This window comes from Vidua chalybeata, chromosome 20 (assembly GCF_026979565.1).
Source record: "Vidua chalybeata isolate OUT-0048 chromosome 20, bVidCha1 merged haplotype, whole genome shotgun sequence".
Classification (NCBI taxonomy): Eukaryota; Metazoa; Chordata; class Aves; order Passeriformes; family Viduidae; genus Vidua; species Vidua chalybeata.
This window is the reverse complement of record NC_071549.1, coordinates 4,301,107-4,321,890: the sequence shown is the minus strand read 5'-3', so window position 1 is coordinate 4,321,890 and position 20,784 is coordinate 4,301,107. Positions and strand designations below refer to the sequence as shown.

Here is a 20,784-nt window from a genome sequence, read left to right as displayed (position 1 = left end):
GCTCTCCACCCAGATGCTGCCCCTGATTCCTTGCATCCACAGCACTGTTTTCCCTGGATTTTAGCCAGGGCTTCCCCTGTGTAAGGGGCTGGGCTATGCAGGGGAGAGGGTGTGGAGCTTTCCCCAGCCACCGTTAGCGGTTTCAGGCCGCCAAGAGCTCTTGTGTCTCCCTTTTCCCCACCAATATCCCTCTGTCCCCTCCTTGCCGACGTTTCCCCTCAGCAGCGCCGAGCCTTTTCCCGCCCTTTTTCCCCTCAGCGCTGGCCCCGCCCCCTCGGCTCTGGGAGCGCCTCCCGCCCGCCCCTCCTCAATTAACGCCCTTAGCTCTTCCCTCATTAATGCCTCACTCATTAACGCCCTGGCGGCCAAGAGCGGAGCTCTGGAGGAGCTCTGTGGAACACCCTGGCTGCGTGGGGCAGGGCCGAGATGCCTGCTCTTGCCCCCGCTTTCAGGCCAGGGATCCAGGGCACCGTCATCCCCGGGAAAGATGCTCCGTCCCAGCTCACTTCACCACTTCCTGTCTGTTGTTTATTGCTGCCCAGTGAAGAAAAGTCACATTGTCTTTGTCTGCTTGTCAAACATCATATCCTGCGTCTATCAGTTTATTGTATCGCTCTGGTATCTCACCCCTTATATGAGGAAAAAAAAAATAAATAAAAACCCCAAAACCAAAAAAAACCAAAAAACCCATTGTAATTTTTTCAGTATTCTCCGTTATGGAGACAGTCGCGTCCTAAAGAAAAAATACATCTCCGTAAGCATCACCCAGCAGTTCCTACTTCAAGAAATTCTACGCTGCCTTCCATGGACGGCTTGTAAAAAGCGTGGGGCTGTGCCTCGAGGAGTAGAATTTTTCTACTTGAGCAAACCTGTCTGAAATTCTTTTGGTTTATTTACGATAGCAGCTGTAAGTGATTTTTCTTCTTCTACTACAGGGAGAAAATGAAACTGAAAATGTTTCCTTTGCAAAAATGGAAGCTTTGTAACAACGGACATGCTGCTCCTGGGGAAAAGGTGTCGTGGCCCTTGGAGAAGTGGCAGTCACCGCTGACAGGACCTTAGAAAAGGGATAATTTTCCCTCCCAGCTCAGCCTCCAGGCCGGGGCTGACACACAGAGCTCTCACCATCCCCTCAGGGCGGGGTCTTGGCTGGAAGGATCTCAGCTCGGGCCAGGCCTTTGGGTAGAGCCTTGGAGAGCCATTCAGGGTACAAGAGGGTTGGCAGCCCTGAGAAAAGAAAACAGAAATGAAAGAGCGTGTGCATTTATGAAGAAAAACTATTTACTACCAAACCCTGTGTTGGTAGGTCAGGGCAGTAGACAGAAGGTAGCAGAGATTAGTAGCTGGCACCTGGGTGCATTTCTGTAACTAGAGCGGTTGGTGCACTCTCCATCAGTTGTTTTTAGGGGAGAGGAAGATATTTTTGGGGGGCACAGTGGGCCCAAGGCCATGGGAGCAAGTCCAGGATCTCATCTGCCTTCCCCTGTGAGTGAGCAGGAAAGCTAAGAGACCAAGTCAGGTTTTTTCCTTATCCTGAAGGTGAAGCAGAGAAGGGGAAATTCAGAGCTGACAAAAACATGCCATTTGGGGTGCACAAGTGCAGGGAGACCCCTCCCTTGCTGGTCAGGAGGTGCTATGGGCATCCAGTGATTCTTTGTTACAATAGCCAAGTCTCCAGAAGGGAGCTGGCTAGAAATGCCACTCCTTCCACCCAAAGTCCTAAAGCTCTGGGCTACAGGCTGTAACAAAGGTCTCGAGAATCGCTCCCTTCCAGAACACGAGTCCTCAACGGGAGACAGCAGGGTTCAGGGCTGCTAACACCGGGGGGGGGTTTCCCTTGGAGTCCCCAGGGATGACTTTCTCCGGGGCTCCTTCCTCCGCCGCAGGGCTCTCCTCACGCACGTTCCCCGCCCCAAGACGGGAGGCTGAGCCTGCTGGGGCGTGTCCGTCTGTCCTAGGGTTCCTTTTGGCATCTGCCCAGCCCTGCACAGCTCCCTTGGAGGCTGCTGTCGCCTGAATGGAGACAGAGTGGGCTGCATTTTCCTGCTGATGATTTGAGGGGAAGAAAGAGGAAGAGTCCATCAGGGCTCAAGGGAAAAGGACGCTTTGACGCTTCTGCTTGTTCTCACAGCCTTGGCAGCGGAGCAACGTCTCTGTTCCTGCCGCCCACTCGGCGCTGGAATCCACAGACGGGCCCATGTTTCACTTCAGGGGACCCCAAGCAAGCGGCCAGATCGGTTTGAAAGGGCAGCTGTTGTTCCGCTGTTGCCCTTCTGGCCTTGTTAAAGCCCCTCCTACGTGCACTACAGCCTGAGCTTGAAGACACAAAAAACCACCTAGGTGGAGGAGAGGCATGGAAGCTTGACAAAGGGAAGGGAAGACTCTGATTGCCCCTTTTCCCAAGAGGTTTCTCCAGCAGAAGTTGCTAACAAGGACCAGACTGGAGAGCCCGCAACGGGTCGGTGGTTGTTTTATTTTTCCGGCCCTCAGTCCTGCGTGGGACTCGGTAGCTGGGGGCTGCAGAGGCGCCAGCAAGGCATCAAAGGCAGCCGGCCCACACCCAAGGGTGGCGCAAGATCTGGTCCAGCTGCGGCCGGTCGGCGGGGTGCTGGGCCAAACACCAGCGGATCAGGTGTCGGCACTCTGGGGAGAGAAGGCAGAAAGCGGCGGTCACCGGCAGAAGGCTCCTGCCCGGCTGCTCCCGGCGCCTGCAGAACCCGGGCCAGGCTGCGCGCGCTCAGAGCTGCCCTTTGCGGCACAGCGGCACGGCAGGACACGGCCACCTCCTTCAGCCAAGCGTGCCACACCCAGCCCGTCACGGGCCACCTCCCGCAGCCGGCCCTTGAGGGCGCATCCACGTCCCGCCGAGCTGCTGCGTGAGGGCCCGGCTGGGCTGCGTGCTGCCATCTGCCAAAGGCCGCCTTCTTGAGGCCGGCTACCAACCTGGAGAGACCTGCGGCCTGAAGATAAGCTCCCCCAGCAGGATCTCACGGTCGTCCTCGAAGGGGAGGCACCCGCAGACCATGACATAGAGCAGCACCCCCAGGGACCAGATGGTCGCCGCATGGCCGTGGTAGCGGCCCTGGCAGATCCACTCGGGTGGGCAGTACGTGCGTGTTCCTAGGGGAGACAGGCGGCGCTGTCCGGGCGCAGGCTGCTGCCTTGCAGAGCCTGGACGGACACAACTTCCCCCCCAAGGCCACCCTGCATCGCCCAGAGAATTGGCCGAAGGCAGGAAACCGCTCGGCAAGGCAGAGCAGGCCAGCGGAGCAGCCCAAGCCCTACAGCCCTGCCGAGCTGAGGGGTGGGGCCTGGCTTTTGCAGCCCCCCTGTGTCAGCAGAGCCTGCGGCCGGCTCCTGGGGCACGGCACCTGCCCCGCGCCGCGCCGCGGGGCAGCCGGCAGCCGGCTGAATGCCGCGCCCCACTGCCCCGGAGGGAACGGGGCCATGCAGTGCCTGGCGCTGGGAGCAGGGCCCGGGCCGCGGGCTCACCGGCAAATTGAGTGAAGGCCCGCTCCTGGAGGAAGGTGCCGCAACCGAAGTCGATGAGCTTCAGGTCGCCACTCTCCGGGTCCACGAGGAGGTTCTCTGGCTTGATGTCCCGGTGCAGGACGCCGCAGGCGGTGCAGTGCCGCACGGCCTCCAGCACCTGGCAGAAAAGCCAGCGCGCCGCCTCCTCGCTCAGGAACTCCTGCTGCTGCAGGAGCTGCAGGAGATCCTGCGATCGCTCCGGGCGCTCCAGCACCAGCACGAAGCTGTCAGGCAGCTCGAACCAGTCCAGGAGCTGGATGATGCTGCGGCAGCCAGAGCCCACCTTCTCCATCAGCACGATCTCCATTGGAACACGGCTGCCGTCGGGCTGTGAGGAAAAGACAATGCCTCCAGCAGGCCAGCTGGAGCTACCCTGTGCCTCCGCTGCCCCCTGCCCGCCACGACCCGCTCTGGCCCGCAGGCCCCGCTCACTCACCCGCTCGTCCCACTGCAGGACGCTCTCCCGGGCCACGTGCTTGATGGCCACCTGCAAGCCATCGACAGAGGGGGGCTGAGCTCGAGCCCTGCCCCGCTCCGGCCCTGGCCCTCCGGCCGCGCCCGGCCCTGCCGGCCACTTACCGGGCTCCCGTCCGAGAGGCGGGTCCCCGAGAAAACGGTGCCGAAGCCACCGCTCCCCAGCTGCGGGCCCAGCAGGTACAGCTCCTGCAGCTCCTTCTTTTGCCCTGCGGCCGAGAGCGAGCCATCAGCCCTGCGCCCAGGGCCCCCCGTGCCCGCCAGCCAAGCGGGCCGGGGCACCGCGGGCCACCTTGCCCTCACCTGCTTCCTGCTGCGCGCCGGGCAGCGGCCCCCGCCCTGCAGCCGTCGGGCCGGTGAGCGGCAGGGCTGGGCCGGGGCAGCACGCACAGGCGGCTGCAGGAGCCGCGGGGCAGCGGGGCGCGGCGGCACCGTCGCTGGCCCCGGCGTCCTGGGCCGGACTCTGCTCTTCTGGACGGCCGGGGCTGCAGCCCGAGGTGTCGCACAGGGGGGTCCCAGGAGCAGCTGCAAACCACACAGGGGATTTTTGAAGCCGTGCCCTCAGAGGCGCTGAGAACAGCCAGGGACTAGGCTGTGCTCAGAGACCCTGGCCCGGCCCAGGAATGCCCCCCAAGGGCCCCAGGGGAGCCGCAGGCAGCTCCTCAGAAGATCTCACCTTCTGTTAGGGCCTTCCCGGTAGTCGGTGGCTGTGTCAGAGCAGCTTCCAGGAGATGGAGGTCTCCAGGTCTCTGGAGGATCGCCTCCTCCACCAGGCACGGGCTGTTGCCCGCCGGCACAGCGTCCTGGGAGCCGTGGGCCGGCAACTGCCGGCTGCAGGACACTTGCTGCTCCGCCACCTGCTCCTGAGATGGCTCCCCTGCATCGGGCTGGGCTCCCACCTGGACTCGCGGGCTTTCCCTGGCCACGTCAGCGCTCAGGGTTGCGCCCGTGTTGTTGACGTCGACGGGTCCAGGGGAGCTGGGAGACCTGTCCACGGGCTCTGCACCTTCTGCCCGCTGACAGGTCTCACTGAGCCTCTCTGAGGGATGGAGGCTGTCAGAGATAGCCGAGGCTCCAGGCAGGATGGACGTTCCCTGACAGCCTGAGCTTCTTGCAGGGATGGCGGGTGTCTGCTGCTGCGCCATCCTTGCAAGGCTTGAGGCTCTCCCAGGGATGGAGAAGCTTCCTGGGAGCTGCCTCCTCATGGGATGGGGGCTCCTGAAGGAGCTGGGCGAGCCACAGCAGGGCAGGTGGCCTCGCTTCACCAGCTCCTCCAGTTCTTCCCACAAGGCCTGCCACATCCCATCGTAGAGCGGCACAGATGTCCCATTGCGAGCCCAGAGCAAGCTCATCAGTTCCTGCAGCTGTTGGGCCACTGCCACGCAGGGGCCGCAGCTGCAGGAGCCGTCCAGGGGGCTGGCGGGAGCACCTGGCCGCTGGCGAGGGGTCGGCCGAGGCCTGGAGGGCCTGGGAGCCGCAGGGGCTCCTCGGTTCCTCCGTGAGCCTCTGGGCCGGACCCCGGGGCGCTTGCGCCTCTTTGGTGTCCTTGTCTGCCGCCTCCGTGGTTGCCAGCGGCCAAGGGCCCACCAGACAGCCACAGCGGCCAGCAGCAGGACAAGCGCGGTCATGAGGACGCCACCGTCACACATGGCTCCGGCACGTCCCATCGCGACTGCACTGGCAGCCGCGGGGGCTGGCCCGGCTTATATAGGCATGGTGATGTCACAGAGCTGTGGCAGGACAGCCCTGTGCCGTCAGAGCCCCGCCTCACGCCTCACTCGGCCCCTTTGTGCCGTCACGGCCCCGCCTCACCCCGCCCAGGCTGACGCTGGCCTGTCCTTCCATCACTTCCCAGTAGTGCCAAGGACGACCCTCTCCACCATTTTCCTGCTGTCAAGATTAGATTGAAGGGATGGAGTTTCCTGGGAAGTCCCAAGCCTTTCCTGTCGAGTCAGATACAGCTGGAGAACACTGCCCCAGCGTAGACCTCCTTTTGGGCTTTCAGGACCTTGGCTAGATGATTTAAGGGCTTCCCACTGGGACATATTGGGATGAATCCCACCCAACGCCACATCCCATGGATATTGTTCTGGTCCCAGTTGTCCCCAGCAATCCCAAATGGAAGATCACTGTCCCTCACAGCACTGTGCCTCCACCGTTGGACGCCCTTCGGCACCCAGGGAAGCCGTGGTTTGCAAGAGGCTGCGGCCACAGCTTTAATGGGAAACTGAGCGTGGCAGGCAGCTCACTAATCCTTAAAGCCTCACATCGAGTTAGGACTTTGTTGACCAAAAGAGCCTCTCATGCAACGGGACGATCTAGAACGGAGAAGCGGGGAAGGGTTTAACCCCACTGCCTGTTTAACTGCTCCTGAGGGAGGAGACTTGAAGGAATCTCATGACTGCATTTAGGTAATCGATCTCCAGATGCCCAGGAGAGACTCACTTATCCCTCTTGGAATCAATGTTTGGGATTTTTCTTTTTCTGGAGCAGTAAATTAGGATGGCGATGGAGGTTTCTGGTTGCGTTCCCAACAGGGCAGCCATTTGGCACAGCCCACGAACACGGCATCGCAGTCCATGTGGCTGTAGGACAGACCCTTGTGTTCCGCTTCTTTCCCTCTGCCGCTGCCCAGTGCCACCAGCTCCCCCCTGGCAATGAGCGGGTTCCGGGCTGAGCCAGGGCAGCGCGAAGGTGCAGCAGCTCAAGGATCCGCTGCCCGGGCACTTCCCGGGATAGGGCCGCCCTGGGCCTTGGCATGGACAGAGGGTCCCCCCTTCTCTGCTCGGTCTGACCCTCCTGCCCCAGCCTCGCTGGGCTCCACTGAGGTTCCTGCCGTGAGGGACGCTCTCCACCCAGATGCTGCCCCTGATTCCTTGCATCCACAGCACTGTTTTCCCTGGATTTTAGCCAGGGCTTCCCCTGTGTAAGGGGCTGGGCTATGCAGGGGAGAGGGTGTGGAGCTTTCCCCAGCCACCGTTAGCGGTTTCAGGCCGCCAAGAGCTCTTGTGTCTCCCTTTTCCCCACCAATATCCCTCTGTCCCCTCCTTGCCGACGTTTCCCCTCAGCAGCGCCGAGCCTTTTCCCGCCCTTTTTCCCCTCAGCGCTGGCCCCGCCCCCTCGGCTCTGGGAGCGCCTCCCGCCCGCCCCTCCTCAATTAACGCCCTTAGCTCTTCCCTCATTAATGCCTCACTCATTAACGCCCTGGCGGCCAAGAGCGGAGCTCTGGAGGAGCTCTGTGGAACACCCTGGCTGCGTGGGGCAGGGCCGAGATGCCTGCTCTTGCCCCCGCTTTCAGGCCAGGGATCCAGGGCACCGTCATCCCCGGGAAAGATGCTCCGTCCCAGCTCACTTCACCACTTCCTGTCTGTTGTTTATTGCTGCCCAGTGAAGAAAAGTCACATTGTCTTTGTCTGCTTGTCAAACATCATATCCTGCGTCTATCAGTTTATTGTATCGCTCTGGTATCTCACCCCTTATATGAGGAAAAAAAAAATAAATAAAAACCCCAAAACCAAAAAAAACCAAAAAACCCATTGTAATTTTTTCAGTATTCTCCGTTATGGAGACAGTCGCGTCCTAAAGAAAAAATACATCTCCGTAAGCATCACCCAGCAGTTCCTACTTCAAGAAATTCTACGCTGCCTTCCATGGACGGCTTGTAAAAAGCGTGGGGCTGTGCCTCGAGGAGTAGAATTTTTCTACTTGAGCAAACCTGTCTGAAATTCTTTTGGTTTATTTACAATAGCAGCTGTAAGTGATTTTTCTTCTTCTACTACAGGGAGAAAATGAAACTGAAAATGTTTCCTTTGCAAAAATGGAAGCTTTGTAACAACGGACATGCTGCTCCTGGGGAAAAGGTGTCGTGGCCCTTGGAGAAGTGGCAGTCACCGCTGACAGGACCTTAGAAAAGGGATAATTTTCCCTCCCAGCTCAGCCTCCAGGCCGGGGCTGACACACAGAGCTCTCACCATCCCCTCAGGGCGGGGTCTTGGCTGGAAGGATCTCAGCTCGGGCCAGGCCTTTGGGTAGAGCCTTGGAGAGCCATTCAGGGTACAAGAGGGTTGGCAGCCCTGAGAAAAGAAAACAGAAATGAAAGAGCGTGTGCATTTATGAAGAAAAACTATTTACTACCAAACCCTGTGTTGGTAGGTCAGGGCAGTAGACAGAAGGTAGCAGAGATTAGTAGCTGGCACCTGGGTGCATTTCTGTAACTAGAGCGGTTGGTGCACTCTCCATCAGTTGTTTTTAGGGGAGAGGAAGATATTTTTGGGGGGCACAGTGGGCCCAAGGCCATGGGAGCAAGTCCAGGATCTCATCTGCCTTCCCCTGTGAGTGAGCAGGAAAGCTAAGAGACCAAGTCAGGTTTTTTCCTTATCCTGAAGGTGAAGCAGAGAAGGGGAAATTCAGAGCTGACAAAAACATGCCATTTGGGGTGCACAAGTGCAGGGAGACCCCTCCCTTGCTGGTCAGGAGGTGCTATGGGCATCCAGTGATTCTTTGTTACAATAGCCAAGTCTCCAGAAGGGAGCTGGCTAGAAATGCCACTCCTTCCACCCAAAGTCCTAAAGCTCTGGGCTACAGGCTGTAACAAAGGTCTCGAGAATCGCTCCCTTCCAGAACACGAGTCCTCAACGGGAGACAGCAGGGTTCAGGGCTGCTAACACCGGGGGGGGGTTTCCCTTGGAGTCCCCAGGGATGACTTTCTCCGGGGCTCCTTCCTCCGCCGCAGGGCTCTCCTCACGCACGTTCCCCGCCCCAAGACGGGAGGCTGAGCCTGCTGGGGCGTGTCCGTCTGTCCTAGGGTTCCTTTTGGCATCTGCCCAGCCCTGCACAGCTCCCTTGGAGGCTGCTGTCGCCTGAATGGAGACAGAGTGGGCTGCATTTTCCTGCTGATGATTTGAGGGGAAGAAAGAGGAAGAGTCCATCAGGGCTCAAGGGAAAAGGACGCTTTGACGCTTCTGCTTGTTCTCACAGCCTTGGCAGCGGAGCAACGTCTCTGTTCCTGCCGCCCACTCGGCGCTGGAATCCACAGACGGGCCCATGTTTCACTTCAGGGGACCCCAAGCAAGCGGCCAGATCGGTTTGAAAGGGCAGCTGTTGTTCCGCTGTTGCCCTTCTGGCCTTGTTAAAGCCCCTCCTACGTGCACTACAGCCTGAGCTTGAAGACACAAAAAACCACCTAGGTGGAGGAGAGGCATGGAAGCTTGACAAAGGGAAGGGAAGACTCTGATTGCCCCTTTTCCCAAGAGGTTTCTCCAGCAGAAGTTGCTAACAAGGACCAGACTGGAGAGCCCGCAACGGGTCGGTGGTTGTTTTATTTTTCCGGCCCTCAGTCCTGCGTGGGACTCGGTAGCTGGGGGCTGCAGAGGCGCCAGCAAGGCATCAAAGGCAGCCGGCCCACACCCAAGGGTGGCGGAAGATCTGGTCCAGCTGCGGCCGGTCGGCGGGGTGCTGGGCCAAACACCAGCGGATCAGGTGTCGGCACTCTGGGGAGAGAAGGCAGAAAGCGGCGGTCACCGGCAGAAGGCTCCTGCCCGGCTGCTCCCGGCGCCTGCAGAACCCGGGCCAGGCTGCGCGCGCTCAGAGCTGCCCTTTGCGGCACAGCGGCACGGCAGGACACGGCCACCTCCTTCAGCCAAGCGTGCCACACCCAGCCCGTCACGGGCCACCTCCCGCAGCCGGCCCTTGAGGGCGCATCCACGTCCCGCCGAGCTGCTGCGTGAGGGCCCGGCTGGGCTGCGTGCTGCCATCTGCCAAAGGCCGCCTTCTTGAGGCCGGCTACCAACCTGGAGAGACCTGCGGCCTGAAGATAAGCTCCCCCAGCAGGATCTCACGGTCGTCCTCGAAGGGGAGGCACCCGCAGACCATGACATAGAGCAGCACCCCCAGGGACCAGATGGTCGCCGCATGGCCGTGGTAGCGGCCCTGGCAGATCCACTCGGGTGGGCAGTACGTGCGTGTTCCTAGGGGAGACAGGCGGCGCTGTCCGGGCGCAGGCTGCTGCCTTGCAGAGCCTGGACGGACACAACTTCCCCCCCAAGGCCACCCTGCATCGCCCAGAGAATTGGCCGAAGGCAGGAAACCGCTCGGCAAGGCAGAGCAGGCCAGCGGAGCAGCCCAAGCCCTACAGCCCTGCCGAGCTGAGGGGTGGGGCCTGGCTTTTGCAGCCCCCCTGTGTCAGCAGAGCCTGCGGCCGGCTCCTGGGGCACGGCACCTGCCCCGCGCCGCGCCGCGGGGCAGCCGGCAGCCGGCTGAATGCCGCGCCCCACTGCCCCGGAGGGAACGGGGCCATGCAGTGCCTGGCGCTGGGAGCAGGGCCCGGGCCGCGGGCTCACCGGCAAATTGAGTGAAGGCCCGCTCCTGGAGGAAGGTGCCGCAACCGAAGTCGATGAGCTTCAGGTCGCCACTCTCCGGGTCCACGAGGAGGTTCTCTGGCTTGATGTCCCGGTGCAGGACGCCGCAGGCGGTGCAGTGCCGCACGGCCTCCAGCACCTGGCAGAAAAGCCAGCGCGCCGCCTCCTCGCTCAGGAACTCCTGCTGCTGCAGGAGCTGCAGGAGATCCTGCGATCGCTCCGGGCGCTCCAGCACCAGCACGAAGCTGTCAGGCAGCTCGAACCAGTCCAGGAGCTGGATGATGCTGCGGCAGCCAGAGCCCACCTTCTCCATCAGCACGATCTCCATTGGAACACGGCTGCCGTCGGGCTGTGAGGAAAAGACAATGCCTCCAGCAGGCCAGCTGGAGCTACCCTGTGCCTCCGCTGCCCCCTGCCCGCCACGACCCGCTCTGGCCCGCAGGCCCCGCTCACTCACCCGCTCGTCCCACTGCAGGACGCTCTCCCGGGCCACGTGCTTGATGGCCACCTGCAAGCCATCGACAGAGGGGGGCTGAGCTCGAGCCCTGCCCCGCTCCGGCCCTGGCCCTCCGGCCGCGCCCGGCCCTGCCGGCCACTTACCGGGCTCCCGTCCGAGAGGCGGGTCCCCGAGAAAACGGTGCCGAAGCCACCGCTCCCCAGCTGCGGGCCCAGCAGGTACAGCTCCTGCAGCTCCTTCTTTTGCCCTGCGGCCGAGAGCGAGCCATCAGCCCTGCGCCCAGGGCCCCCCGTGCCCGCCAGCCAAGCGGGCCGGGGCACCGCGGGCCACCTTGCCCTCACCTGCTTCCTGCTGCGCGCCGGGCAGCGGCCCCCGCCCTGCAGCCGTCGGGCCGGTGAGCGGCAGGGCTGGGCCGGGGCAGCACGCACAGGCGGCTGCAGGAGCCGCGGGGCAGCGGGGCGCGGCGGCACCGTCGCTGGCCCCGGCGTCCTGGGCCGGACTCTGCTCTTCTGGACGGCCGGGGCTGCAGCCCGAGGTGTCGCACAGGGGGGTCCCAGGAGCAGCTGCAAACCACACAGGGGATTTTTGAAGCCGTGCCCTCAGAGGCGCTGAGAACAGCCAGGGACTAGGCTGTGCTCAGAGACCCTGGCCCGGCCCAGGAATGCCCCCCAAGGGCCCCAGGGGAGCCGCAGGCAGCTCCTCAGAAGATCTCACCTTCTGTTAGGGCCTTCCCGGTAGTCGGTGGCTGTGTCAGAGCAGCTTCCAGGAGATGGAGGTCTCCAGGTCTCTGGAGGATCGCCTCCTCCACCAGGCACGGGCTGTTGCCCGCCGGCACAGCGTCCTGGGAGCCGTGGGCCGGCAACTGCCGGCTGCAGGACACTTGCTGCTCCGCCACCTGCTCCTGAGATGGCTCCCCTGCATCGGGCTGGGCTCCCACCTGGACTCGCGGGCTTTCCCTGGCCACGTCAGCGCTCAGGGTTGCGCCCGTGTTGTTGACGTCGACGGGTCCAGGGGAGCTGGGAGACCTGTCCACGGGCTCTGCACCTTCTGCCCGCTGACAGGTCTCACTGAGCCTCTCTGAGGGATGGAGGCTGTCAGAGATAGCCGAGGCTCCAGGCAGGATGGACGTTCCCTGACAGCCTGAGCTTCTTGCAGGGATGGCGGGTGTCTGCTGCTGCGCCATCCTTGCAAGGCTTGAGGCTCTCCCAGGGATGGAGAAGCTTCCTGGGAGCTGCCTCCTCATGGGATGGGGGCTCCTGAAGGAGCTGGGCGAGCCACAGCAGGGCAGGTGGCCTCGCTTCACCAGCTCCTCCAGTTCTTCCCACAAGGCCTGCCACATCCCATCGTAGAGCGGCACAGATGTCCCATTGCGAGCCCAGAGCAAGCTCATCAGTTCCTGCAGCTGTTGGGCCACTGCCACGCAGGGGCCGCAGCTGCAGGAGCCGTCCAGGGGGCTGGCGGGAGCACCTGGCCGCTGGCGAGGGGTCGGCCGAGGCCTGGAGGGCCTGGGAGCCGCAGGGGCTCCTCGGTTCCTCCGTGAGCCTCTGGGCCGGACCCCGGGGCGCTTGCGCCTCTTTGGTGTCCTTGTCTGCCGCCTCCGTGGTTGCCAGCGGCCAAGGGCCCACCAGACAGCCACAGCGGCCAGCAGCAGGACAAGCGCGGTCATGAGGACGCCACCGTCACACATGGCTCCGGCACGTCCCATCGCGACTGCACTGGCAGCCGCGGGGGCTGGCCCGGCTTATATAGGCATGGTGATGTCACAGAGCTGTGGCAGGACAGCCCTGTGCCGTCAGAGCCCCGCCTCACGCCTCACTCGGCCCCTTTGTGCCGTCACGGCCCCGCCTCACCCCGCCCAGGCTGACGCTGGCCTGTCCTTCCATCACTTCCCAGTAGTGCCAAGGACGACCCTCTCCACCATTTTCCTGCTGTCAAGATTAGATTGAAGGGATGGAGTTTCCTGGGAAGTCCCAAGCCTTTCCTGTCGAGTCAGATACAGCTGGAGAACACTGCCCCAGCGTAGACCTCCTTTTGGGCTTTCAGGACCTTGGCTAGATGATTTAAGGGCTTCCCACTGGGACATATTGGGATGAATCCCACCCAACGCCACATCCCATGGATATTGTTCTGGTCCCAGTTGTCCCCAGCAATCCCAAATGGAAGATCACTGTCCCTCACAGCACTGTGCCTCCACCGTTGGACGCCCTTCGGCACCCAGGGAAGCCGTGGTTTGCAAGAGGCTGCGGCCACAGCTTTAATGGGAAACTGAGCGTGGCAGGCAGCTCACTAATCCTTAAAGCCTCACATCGAGTTAGGACTTTGTTGACCAAAAGAGCCTCTCATGCAACGGGACGATCTAGAACGGAGAAGCGGGGAAGGGTTTAACCCCACTGCCTGTTTAACTGCTCCTGAGGGAGGAGACTTGAAGGAATCTCATGACTGCATTTAGGTAATCGATCTCCAGATGCCCAGGAGAGACTCACTTATCCCTCTTGGAATCAATGTTTGGGATTTTTCTTTTTCTGGAGCAGTAAATTAGGATGGCGATGGAGGTTTCTGGTTGCGTTCCCAACAGGGCAGCCATTTGGCACAGCCCACGAACACGGCATCGCAGTCCATGTGGCTGTAGGACAGACCCTTGTGTTCCGCTTCTTTCCCTCTGCCGCTGCCCAGTGCCACCAGCTCCCCCCTGGCAATGAGCGGGTTCCGGGCTGAGCCAGGGCAGCGCGAAGGTGCAGCAGCTCAAGGATCCGCTGCCCGGGCACTTCCCGGGATAGGGCCGCCCTGGGCCTTGGCATGGACAGAGGGTCCCCCCTTCTCTGCTCGGTCTGACCCTCCTGCCCCAGCCTCGCTGGGCTCCACTGAGGTTCCTCCCGTGAGGGACGCTCTCCACCCAGATGCTGCCCCTGATTCCTTGCATCCACAGCACTGTTTTCCCTGGATTTTAGCCAGGGCTTCCCCTGTGTAAGGGGCTGGGCTATGCAGGGGAGAGGGTGTGGAGCTTTCCCCAGCCACCGTTAGCGGTTTCAGGCCGCCAAGAGCTCTTGTGTCTCCCTTTTCCCCACCAATATCCCTCTGTCCCCTCCTTGCCGACGTTTCCCCTCAGCAGCGCCGAGCCTTTTCCCGCCCTTTTTCCCCTCAGCGCTGGCCCCGCCCCCTCGGCTCTGGGAGCGCCTCCCGCCCGCCCCTCCTCAATTAACGCCCTTAGCTCTTCCCTCATTAATGCCTCACTCATTAACGCCCTGGCGGCCAAGAGCGGAGCTCTGGAGGAGCTCTGTGGAACACCCTGGCTGCGTGGGGCAGGGCCGAGATGCCTGCTCTTGCCCCCGCTTTCAGGCCAGGGATCCAGGGCACCGTCATCCCCGGGAAAGATGCTCCGTCCCAGCTCACTTCACCACTTCCTGTCTGTTGTTTATTGCTGCCCAGTGAAGAAAAGTCACATTGTCTTTGTCTGCTTGTCAAACATCATATCCTGCGTCTATCAGTTTATTGTATCGCTCTGGTATCTCACCCCTTATATGAGGAAAAAAAAAATAAATAAAAACCCCAAAACCAAAAAAACCAAAAACCCATTGTAATTTTTTCAGTATTCTCCGTTATGGAGACAGTCGCGTCCTAAAGAAAAAATACATCTCCGTAAGCATCACCCAGCAGTTCCTACTTCAAGAAATTCTACGCTGCCTTCCATGGACGGCTTGTAAAAAGCGTGGGGCTGTGCCTCGAGGAGTAGAATTTTTCTACTTGAGCAAACCTGTCTGAAATTCTTTTGGTTTATTTACGATAGCAGCTGTAAGTGATTTTTCTTCTTCTACTACAGGGAGAAAATGAAACTGAAAATGTTTCCTTTGCAAAAATGGAAGCTTTGTAACAACGGACATGCTGCTCCTGGGGAAAAGGTGTCGTGGCCCTTGGAGAAGTGGCAGTCACCGCTGACAGGACCTTAGAAAAGGGATAATTTTCCCTCCCAGCTCAGCCTCCAGGCCGGGGCTGACACACAGAGCTCTCACCATCCCCTCAGGGCGGGGTCTTGGCTGGAAGGATCTCAGCTCGGGCCAGGCCTTTGGGTAGAGCCTTGGAGAGCCATTCAGGGTACAAGAGGGTTGGCAGCCCTGAGAAAAGAAAACAGAAATGAAAGAGCGTGTGCATTTATGAAGAAAAACTATTTACTACCAAACCCTGTGTTGGTAGGTCAGGGCAGTAGACAGAAGGTAGCAGAGATTAGTAGCTGGCACCTGGGTGCATTTCTGTAACTAGAGCGGTTGGTGCACTCTCCATCAGTTGTTTTTAGGGGAGAGGAAGATATTTTTGGGGGGCACAGTGGGCCCAAGGCCATGGGAGCAAGTCCAGGATCTCATCTGCCTTCCCCTGTGAGTGAGCAGGAAAGCTAAGAGACCAAGTCAGGTTTTTTCCTTATCCTGAAGGTGAAGCAGAGAAGGGGAAATTCAGAGCTGACAAAAACATGCCATTTGGGGTGCACAAGTGCAGGGAGACCCCTCCCTTGCTGGTCAGGAGGTGCTATGGGCATCCAGTGATTCTTTGTTACAATAGCCAAGTCTCCAGAAGGGAGCTGGCTAGAAATGCCACTCCTTCCACCCAAAGTCCTAAAGCTCTGGGCTACAGGCTGTAACAAAGGTCTCGAGAATCGCTCCCTTCCAGAACACGAGTCCTCAACGGGAGACAGCAGGGTTCAGGGCTGCTAACACCGGGGGGGGGGTTTCCCTTGGAGTCCCCAGGGATGACTTTCTCCGGGGCTCCTTCCTCCGCCGCAGGGCTCTCCTCACGCACGTTCCCCGCCCCAAGACGGGAGGCTGAGCCTGCTGGGGCGTGTCCGTCTGTCCTAGGGTTCCTTTTGGCATCTGCCCAGCCCTGCACAGCTCCCTTGGAGGCTGCTGTCGCCTGAATGGAGACAGAGTGGGCTGCATTTTCCTGCTGATGATTTGAGGGGAAGAAAGAGGAAGAGTCCATCAGGGCTCAAGGGAAAAGGACGCTTTGACGCTTCTGCTTGTTCTCACAGCCTTGGCAGCGGAGCAACGTCTCTGTTCCTGCCGCCCACTCGGCGCTGGAATCCACAGACGGGCCCATGTTTCACTTCAGGGGACCCCAAGCAAGCGGCCAGATCGGTTTGAAAGGGCAGCTGTTGTTCCGCTGTTGCCCTTCTGGCCTTGTTAAAGCCCCTCCTACGTGCACTACAGCCTGAGCTTGAAGACACAAAAAACCACCTAGGTGGAGGAGAGGCATGGAAGCTTGACAAAGGGAAGGGAAGACTCTGATTGCCCCTTTTGCCAAGAGGTTTCTCCAGCAGAAGTTGCTAACAAGGACCAGACTGGAGAGCCCGCAACGGGTCGGTGGTTGTTTTATTTTTCCGGCCCTCAGTCCTGCGTGGGACTCGGTAGCTGGGGGCTGCAGAGGCGCCAGCAAGGCATCAAAGGCAGCCGGCCCACACCCAAGGGTGGCGGAAGATCTGGTCCAGCTGCGGCCGGTCGGCGGGGTGCTGGGCCAAACACCAGCGGATCAGGTGTCGGCACTCTGGGGAGAGAAGGCAGAAAGCGGCGGTCACCGGCAGAAGGCTCCTGCCCGGCTGCTCCCGGCGCCTGCAGAACCCGGGCCAGGCTGCGCGCGCTCAGAGCTGCCCTTTGCGGCACAGCGGCACGGCAGGACACGGCCACCTCCTTCAGCCAAGCGTGCCACACCCAGCCCGTCACGGGCCACCTCCCGCAGCCGGCCCTTGAGGGCGCATCCACGTCCCGCCGAGCTGCTGCGTGAGGGCCCGGCTGGGCTGCGTGCTGCCATCTGCCAAAGGCCGCCTTCTTGAGGCCGGCTACCAACCTGGAGAGACCTGCGGCCTGAAGATAAGCTCCCCCAGCAGGATCTCACGGTCGTCCTCGAAGGGGAGGCACCCGCAGACCATGACATAGAGCAGCACCCCCAGGGACCAGATGGTCGCCGCATGGCCGTGGTAGCGGCCCTGGCAGATCCACTCGGGTGGGCAGTACGTGCGTGTTCCTAGGGGAGACAGGCGGCGCTGTCCGGGCGCAGGCTGCTGCCTTGCAGAGCCTGGACGGACACAACTTCCCCCCCAAGGCCACCCTGCATCGCCCAGAGAATTGGCCGAAGGCAGGAAACCGCTCGGCAAGGCAGAGCAGGCCAGCGGAGCAGCCCAAGCCCTACAGCCCTGCCGAGCTGAGGGGTGGGGCCTGGCTTTTGCAGCCCCCCTGTGTCAGCAGAGCCTGCGGCCGGCTCCTGGGGCACGGCACCTGCCCCGCGCCGCGCCGCGGGGCAGCCGGCAGCCGGCTGAATGCCGCGCCCCACTGCCCCGGAGGGAACGGGGCCATGCAGTGCCTGGCGCTGGGAGCAGGGCCCGGGCCGCGGGCTCACCGGCAAATTGAGTGAAGGCCCGCTCCTGGAGGAAGGTGCCGCAACCGAAGTCGATGAGCTTCAGGTCGCCACTCTCCGGGTCCACGAGGAGGTTCTCTGGCTTGATGTCCCGGTGCAGGACGCCGCAGGCGGTGCAGTGCCGCACGGCCTCCAGCACCTGGCAGAAAAGCCAGCGCGCCGCCTCCTCGCTCAGGAACTCCTGCTGCTGCAGGAGCTGCAGGAGATCCTGCGATCGCTCCGGGCGCTCCAGCACCAGCACGAAGCTGTCAGGCAGCTCGAACCAGTCCAGGAGCTGGATGATGCTGCGGCAGCCAGAGCCCACCTTCTCCATCAGCACGATCTCCATTGGAACACGGCTGCCGTCGGGCTGTGAGGAAAAGACAATGCCTCCAGCAGGCCAGCTGGAGCTACCCTGTGCCTCCGCTGCCCCCTGCCCGCCACGACCCGCTCTGGCCCGCAGGCCCCGCTCACTCACCCGCTCGTCCCACTGCAGGACGCTCTCCCGGGCCACGTGCTTGATGGCCACCTGCAAGCCATCGACAGAGGGGGGCTGAGCTCGAGCCCTGCCCCGCTCCGGCCCTGGCCCTCCGGCCGCGCCCGGCCCTGCCGGCCACTTACCGGGCTCCCGTCCGAGAGGCGGGTCCCCGAGAAAACGGTGCCGAAGCCACCGCTCCCCAGCTGCGGGCCCAGCAGGTACAGCTCCTGCAGCTCCTTCTTTTGCCCTGCGGCCGAGAGCGAGCCATCAGCCCTGCGCCCAGGGCCCCCCGTGCCCGCCAGCCAAGCGGGCCGGGGCACCGCGGGCCACCTTGCCCTCACCTGCTTCCTGCTGCGCGCCGGGCAGCGGCCCCCGCCCTGCAGCCGTCGGGCCGGTGAGCGGCAGGGCTGGGCCGGGGCAGCACGCACAGGCGGCTGCAGGAGCCGCGGGGCAGCGGGGCGCGGCGGCACCGTCGCTGGCCCCGGCGTCCTGGGCCGGACTCTGCTCTTCTGGACGGCCGGGGCTGCAGCCCGAGGTGTCGCACAGGGGGGTCCCAGGAGCAGCTGCAAACCACACAGGGGATTTTTGAAGCCGTGCCCTCAGAGGCGCTGAGAACAGCCAGGGACTAGGCTGTGCTCAGAGACCCTGGCCCGGCCCAGGAATGCCCCCCAAGGGCCCCAGGGGAGCCGCAGGCAGCTCCTCAGAAGATCTCACCTTCTGTTAGGGCCTTCCCGGTAGTCGGTGGCTGTGTCAGAGCAGCTTCCAGGAGATGGAGGTCTCCGGGTCTCTGGAGGATCGCCTCCTCCACCAGGCACGGGCTGTTGCCCGCCGGCACAGCGTCCTGGGAGCCGTGGGCCGGCAACTGCCGGCTGCAGGACACTTGCTGCTCCGCCACCTGCTCCTGAGATGGCTCCCCTGCATCGGGCTGGGCTCCCACCTGGACTCGCGGGCTTTCCCTGGCCACGTCAGCGCTCAGGGTTGCGCCCGTGTTGTTGACGTCGACGGGTCCAGGGGAGCTGGGAGACCTGTCCACGGGCTCTGCACCTTCTGCCCGCTGACAGGTCTCACTGAGCCTCTCTGAGGGATGGAGGCTGTCAGAGATAGCCGAGGCTCCAGGCAGGATGGACGTTCCCTGACAGCCTGAGCTTCTTGCAGGGATGGCGGGTGTCTGCTGCTGCGCCATCCTTGCAAGGCTTGAGGCTCTCCCAGGGATGGAGAAGCTTCCTGGGAGCTGCCTCCTCATGGGATGGGGGCTCCTGAAGGAGCTGGGCGAGCCACAGCAGGGCAGGTGGCCTCGCTTCACCAGCTCCTCCAGTTCTTCCCACAAGGCCTGCCACATCCCATCGTAGAGCGGCACAGATGTCCCATTGCGAGCCCAGAGCAAGCTCATCAGTTCCTGCAGCTGTTGGGCCACTGCCACGCAGGGCCGCAGCTGCAGGAGCCGTCCAGGGGGCTGGCGGGAGCACCTGGCCGCTGGCGAGGGGTCGGCCGAGGCCTGGAGGGCCTGGGAGCCGCAGGGGCTCCTCGGTTCCTCCGTGAGCCTCTGGGCCGGACCCCGGGGCGCTTGCGCCTCTTGGTGTCCTTGTCTGCCGCCTCCGTGGTTGCCAGCGGCCAAGGGCCCACCAGACAGCCACAGCGGCCAGCAGCAGGACAAGCGCGGTCATGAGGACGCCACCGTCACACATGGCTCCGGCACGTCCCATCGCGACTGCACTGGCAGCCGCGGGGGCTGGCCCGGCTTATATAGAGGCATGGTGATGTCACAGAGCTGTGGCAGGACAGCCCTGTGCGTCAGAGCCCCGCCTCACGCCTCACTCGGCCCCTTTGTGCCGTCACGGCCCCGCCTCACCCCGCCCAGGCTGACGCTGGCCTGTCCTTCCATCACTTCCCAGTAGTGCCAGGACGACCCTCTCCACCATTTTCCTGCTGTCAGATTAGATTGAAGGGATGGAGTTTCCTGGGAAGTCCCAAGCCTTTCCTGTCGAGTCAGATAGAGAACATTGAGAACACTGCCCCAGCGTAGACCTCCTTTTGGGCTTTCAGGACCTTGGCTAGATGATTTAAGGGCTTCCCACTGGGACATATTGGGATGAATCCCACCCAACGCCACATCCCATGGATATTGTTCTGGTCCAGTTGTCCCAGCAATCCCAAATGGAAGATCACTGTCCCTCACAGCACTGTGCCTCCACCGTTGGACGCCCTTCGGCACCCAGGGAAGCCGTGGTTTGCAAGAGGCTGCGGCCACAGCTTTAATGGAAACTGAGCGTGGCAGGCAGCTCACTAATCCTTAAAGCCTCACATCGAGTTAGGACTTTGTTGACCAAAAGAGCCTCTCATGCAACGGGACGATCTAGAACGGAGAAGCGGGGAAGGGTTTAACCCCACTGCCTGTTTAACTGCTCCTGAGGGAGGAGACTTGAAGGAATCTCATGACTGCATTTAGGTAATCGATCTCCAGATGCCCAGGAGAGACTCACTTATCCCTCTTGGAATCAATGTTTGGGATTTTTCTTTTTTCTGGAGCAGTAAATTAGGATGGCGATGGCGGTTTCTGGTTGCGTTCCCAACAGGGCAGCCATTTGGCACAGCCCACGAACACGGCATCGCAGTCCATGTGGCTGTAGGACAGACCCTTGTGTTCCGCTCTTTCCCTCTGCCGCTGCCCAGTGCCACCAGCTCCCCCTGGCAATGAGCGGGTTCCGGCTGAGCCAGGGCAGCGCGAAGGTGCAGCAGCTCAAGGATCCGCTGCCCGGGCACTTCCCGGGATAGGGCCGCCCTGGGCCTTGGCATGGACAGAGGGTCCCCCTTCTCTGCTCGGTCTGACCCTCCTGCCCCAGCTCGCTGGGCTCCACTGAGGTTCCTGCCGTGAGGGACGCTCTCCACCCAGATGCTGCCCCTGATTCCTTGCATCCACAGCACTGTTTTCCCTGGATTTTAGCCAGGGCTTCCCCTGTGTAAGGGGCTGGGCTATGCAGGGGAGAGGGTGTGGGAGCTTTCCCAGCCACCGTTAGCGGTTTCAGGCCGCCAAGAGCTCTTGTGTCTCCCTTTTTCCCCACCAATATCCCTCTGTCCCCTCCTTGCCGCCGTTTCCCCTCAGCAGCGCCGAGCCTTTT

General features: G+C 61.8%; 3 protein-coding genes across 10 annotated transcripts; all 3 read right to left on the bottom strand.

Annotated features, from left to right (window-relative positions):
- Positions 1–874: 874 nt before the first annotated feature.
- On the bottom strand, positions 875–5,757 carry LOC128798334 (uncharacterized). 4 transcript variants are annotated; one of them, XR_008434390.1, is made up of 7 exons: positions 4,682–5,757; positions 4,309–4,530; positions 4,111–4,214; positions 3,493–4,018; positions 2,944–3,120; positions 1,351–2,643; positions 875–1,227 (listed from the first exon to the last, which is right to left on the bottom strand). XR_008434390.1 is itself a non-coding variant. In XM_053961698.1 (7 exons), exons 1-7 carry the CDS (start codon positions 5,670–5,672, stop codon positions 2,540–2,542), a joined length of 2,016 nt encoding a protein of 671 aa, XP_053817673.1. In that variant the 5' UTR covers positions 5,673–5,755; the 3' UTR covers positions 875–2,539. The 4 variants fall into 4 exon arrangements, 2 of the variants coding, with proteins under 2 accessions (XP_053817673.1, XP_053817672.1); XR_008434389.1 differs by having other exon boundaries at positions 875–2,013; positions 2,130–2,643; XM_053961698.1 differs by having other exon boundaries at positions 875–2,643; positions 3,493–3,859; positions 3,968–4,018; positions 4,682–5,755.
- Positions 5,758–9,303: 3,546 nt separating this feature from the next.
- On the bottom strand, positions 9,304–12,609 carry LOC128798335 (uncharacterized). Of its 2 annotated transcripts, XM_053961700.1 has the most exons (7): positions 11,533–12,609; positions 11,160–11,381; positions 10,962–11,065; positions 10,819–10,869; positions 10,344–10,710; positions 9,795–9,971; positions 9,304–9,494 (listed from the first exon to the last, which is right to left on the bottom strand). In XM_053961700.1, exons 1-7 carry the CDS (start codon positions 12,521–12,523, stop codon positions 9,391–9,393), a joined length of 2,016 nt encoding a protein of 671 aa, XP_053817675.1. In that variant the 5' UTR covers positions 12,524–12,609; the 3' UTR covers positions 9,304–9,390. The 2 variants fall into 2 exon arrangements, with proteins under 2 accessions (XP_053817675.1, XP_053817674.1); XM_053961699.1 differs by having other exon boundaries at positions 10,344–10,869.
- A 1,965-nt stretch (positions 12,610–14,574) lies between these two features.
- Positions 14,575–19,085, bottom strand: LOC128798337 (serine/threonine-protein kinase pim-3-like). 4 transcript variants are annotated; one of them, XR_008434392.1, is made up of 7 exons: positions 18,383–19,085; positions 18,010–18,231; positions 17,812–17,915; positions 17,194–17,719; positions 16,645–16,821; positions 15,051–16,344; positions 14,575–14,927 (listed from the first exon to the last, which is right to left on the bottom strand). XR_008434392.1 is itself a non-coding variant. In XM_053961705.1 (7 exons), the coding sequence occupies exons 1-7, from the start codon at positions 19,056–19,058 to the stop codon at positions 16,241–16,243; spliced, it is 1,701 nt and encodes a 566-aa protein (XP_053817680.1). In that variant the 5' UTR covers positions 19,059–19,085; the 3' UTR covers positions 14,575–16,240. The 4 variants fall into 4 exon arrangements, 2 of the variants coding, with proteins under 2 accessions (XP_053817680.1, XP_053817679.1); XR_008434391.1 differs by having other exon boundaries at positions 14,575–15,714; positions 15,831–16,344; XM_053961705.1 differs by having other exon boundaries at positions 14,575–16,344; positions 17,194–17,560; positions 17,669–17,719.
- Between the last annotated feature and the right edge of the window lie 1,699 nt (positions 19,086–20,784).

What these genes read in the sequence shown, in the direction of transcription:
- LOC128798334 (XM_053961697.1), bottom strand. Translation starts at nt 5,672, where the DNA reads ATGGGACGTGCCGGAGCCATGTGTGACGGTGGCGTCCTCATGACCGCG. An exon ending in GCCTCTCGGACGGGAGCCCG is followed by an intron (nt 4,019 to 4,110) that starts GTAAGTGGCCGG and finishes GATGGCTTGCAG; the next exon opens with GTGGCCATCAAGCACGTGGC. An exon ending in CAGGCCGCAGGTCTCTCCAG is followed by an intron (nt 2,644 to 2,943) that starts GTTGGTAGCCGG and finishes TTCTCTCCCCAG; the next exon opens with AGTGCCGACACCTGATCCGC.
- LOC128798335 (XM_053961699.1), bottom strand. Translation starts at nt 12,523, where the DNA reads ATGGGACGTGCCGGAGCCATGTGTGACGGTGGCGTCCTCATGACCGCG. An exon ending in CGGGAAGGCCCTAACAGAAG is followed by an intron (nt 11,382 to 11,532) that starts GTGAGATCTTCT and finishes TGTGGTTTGCAG; the next exon opens with CTGCTCCTGGGACCCCCCTG. An exon ending in CGGCGCGCAGCAGGAAGCAG is followed by an intron (nt 11,066 to 11,159) that starts GTGAGGGCAAGG and finishes TCTCGGCCGCAG; the next exon opens with GGCAAAAGAAGGAGCTGCAG.
- LOC128798337 (XM_053961704.1), bottom strand. Translation starts at nt 19,058, where the DNA reads ATGAGCTTGCTCTGGGCTCGCAATGGGACATCTGTGCCGCTCTACGAT. An exon ending in CGGGAAGGCCCTAACAGAAG is followed by an intron (nt 18,232 to 18,382) that starts GTGAGATCTTCT and finishes TGTGGTTTGCAG; the next exon opens with CTGCTCCTGGGACCCCCCTG. An exon ending in GGCCTTCACTCAATTTGCCG is followed by an intron (nt 16,822 to 17,193) that starts GTGAGCCCGCGG and finishes TGTCTCCCCTAG; the next exon opens with GAACACGCACGTACTGCCCA.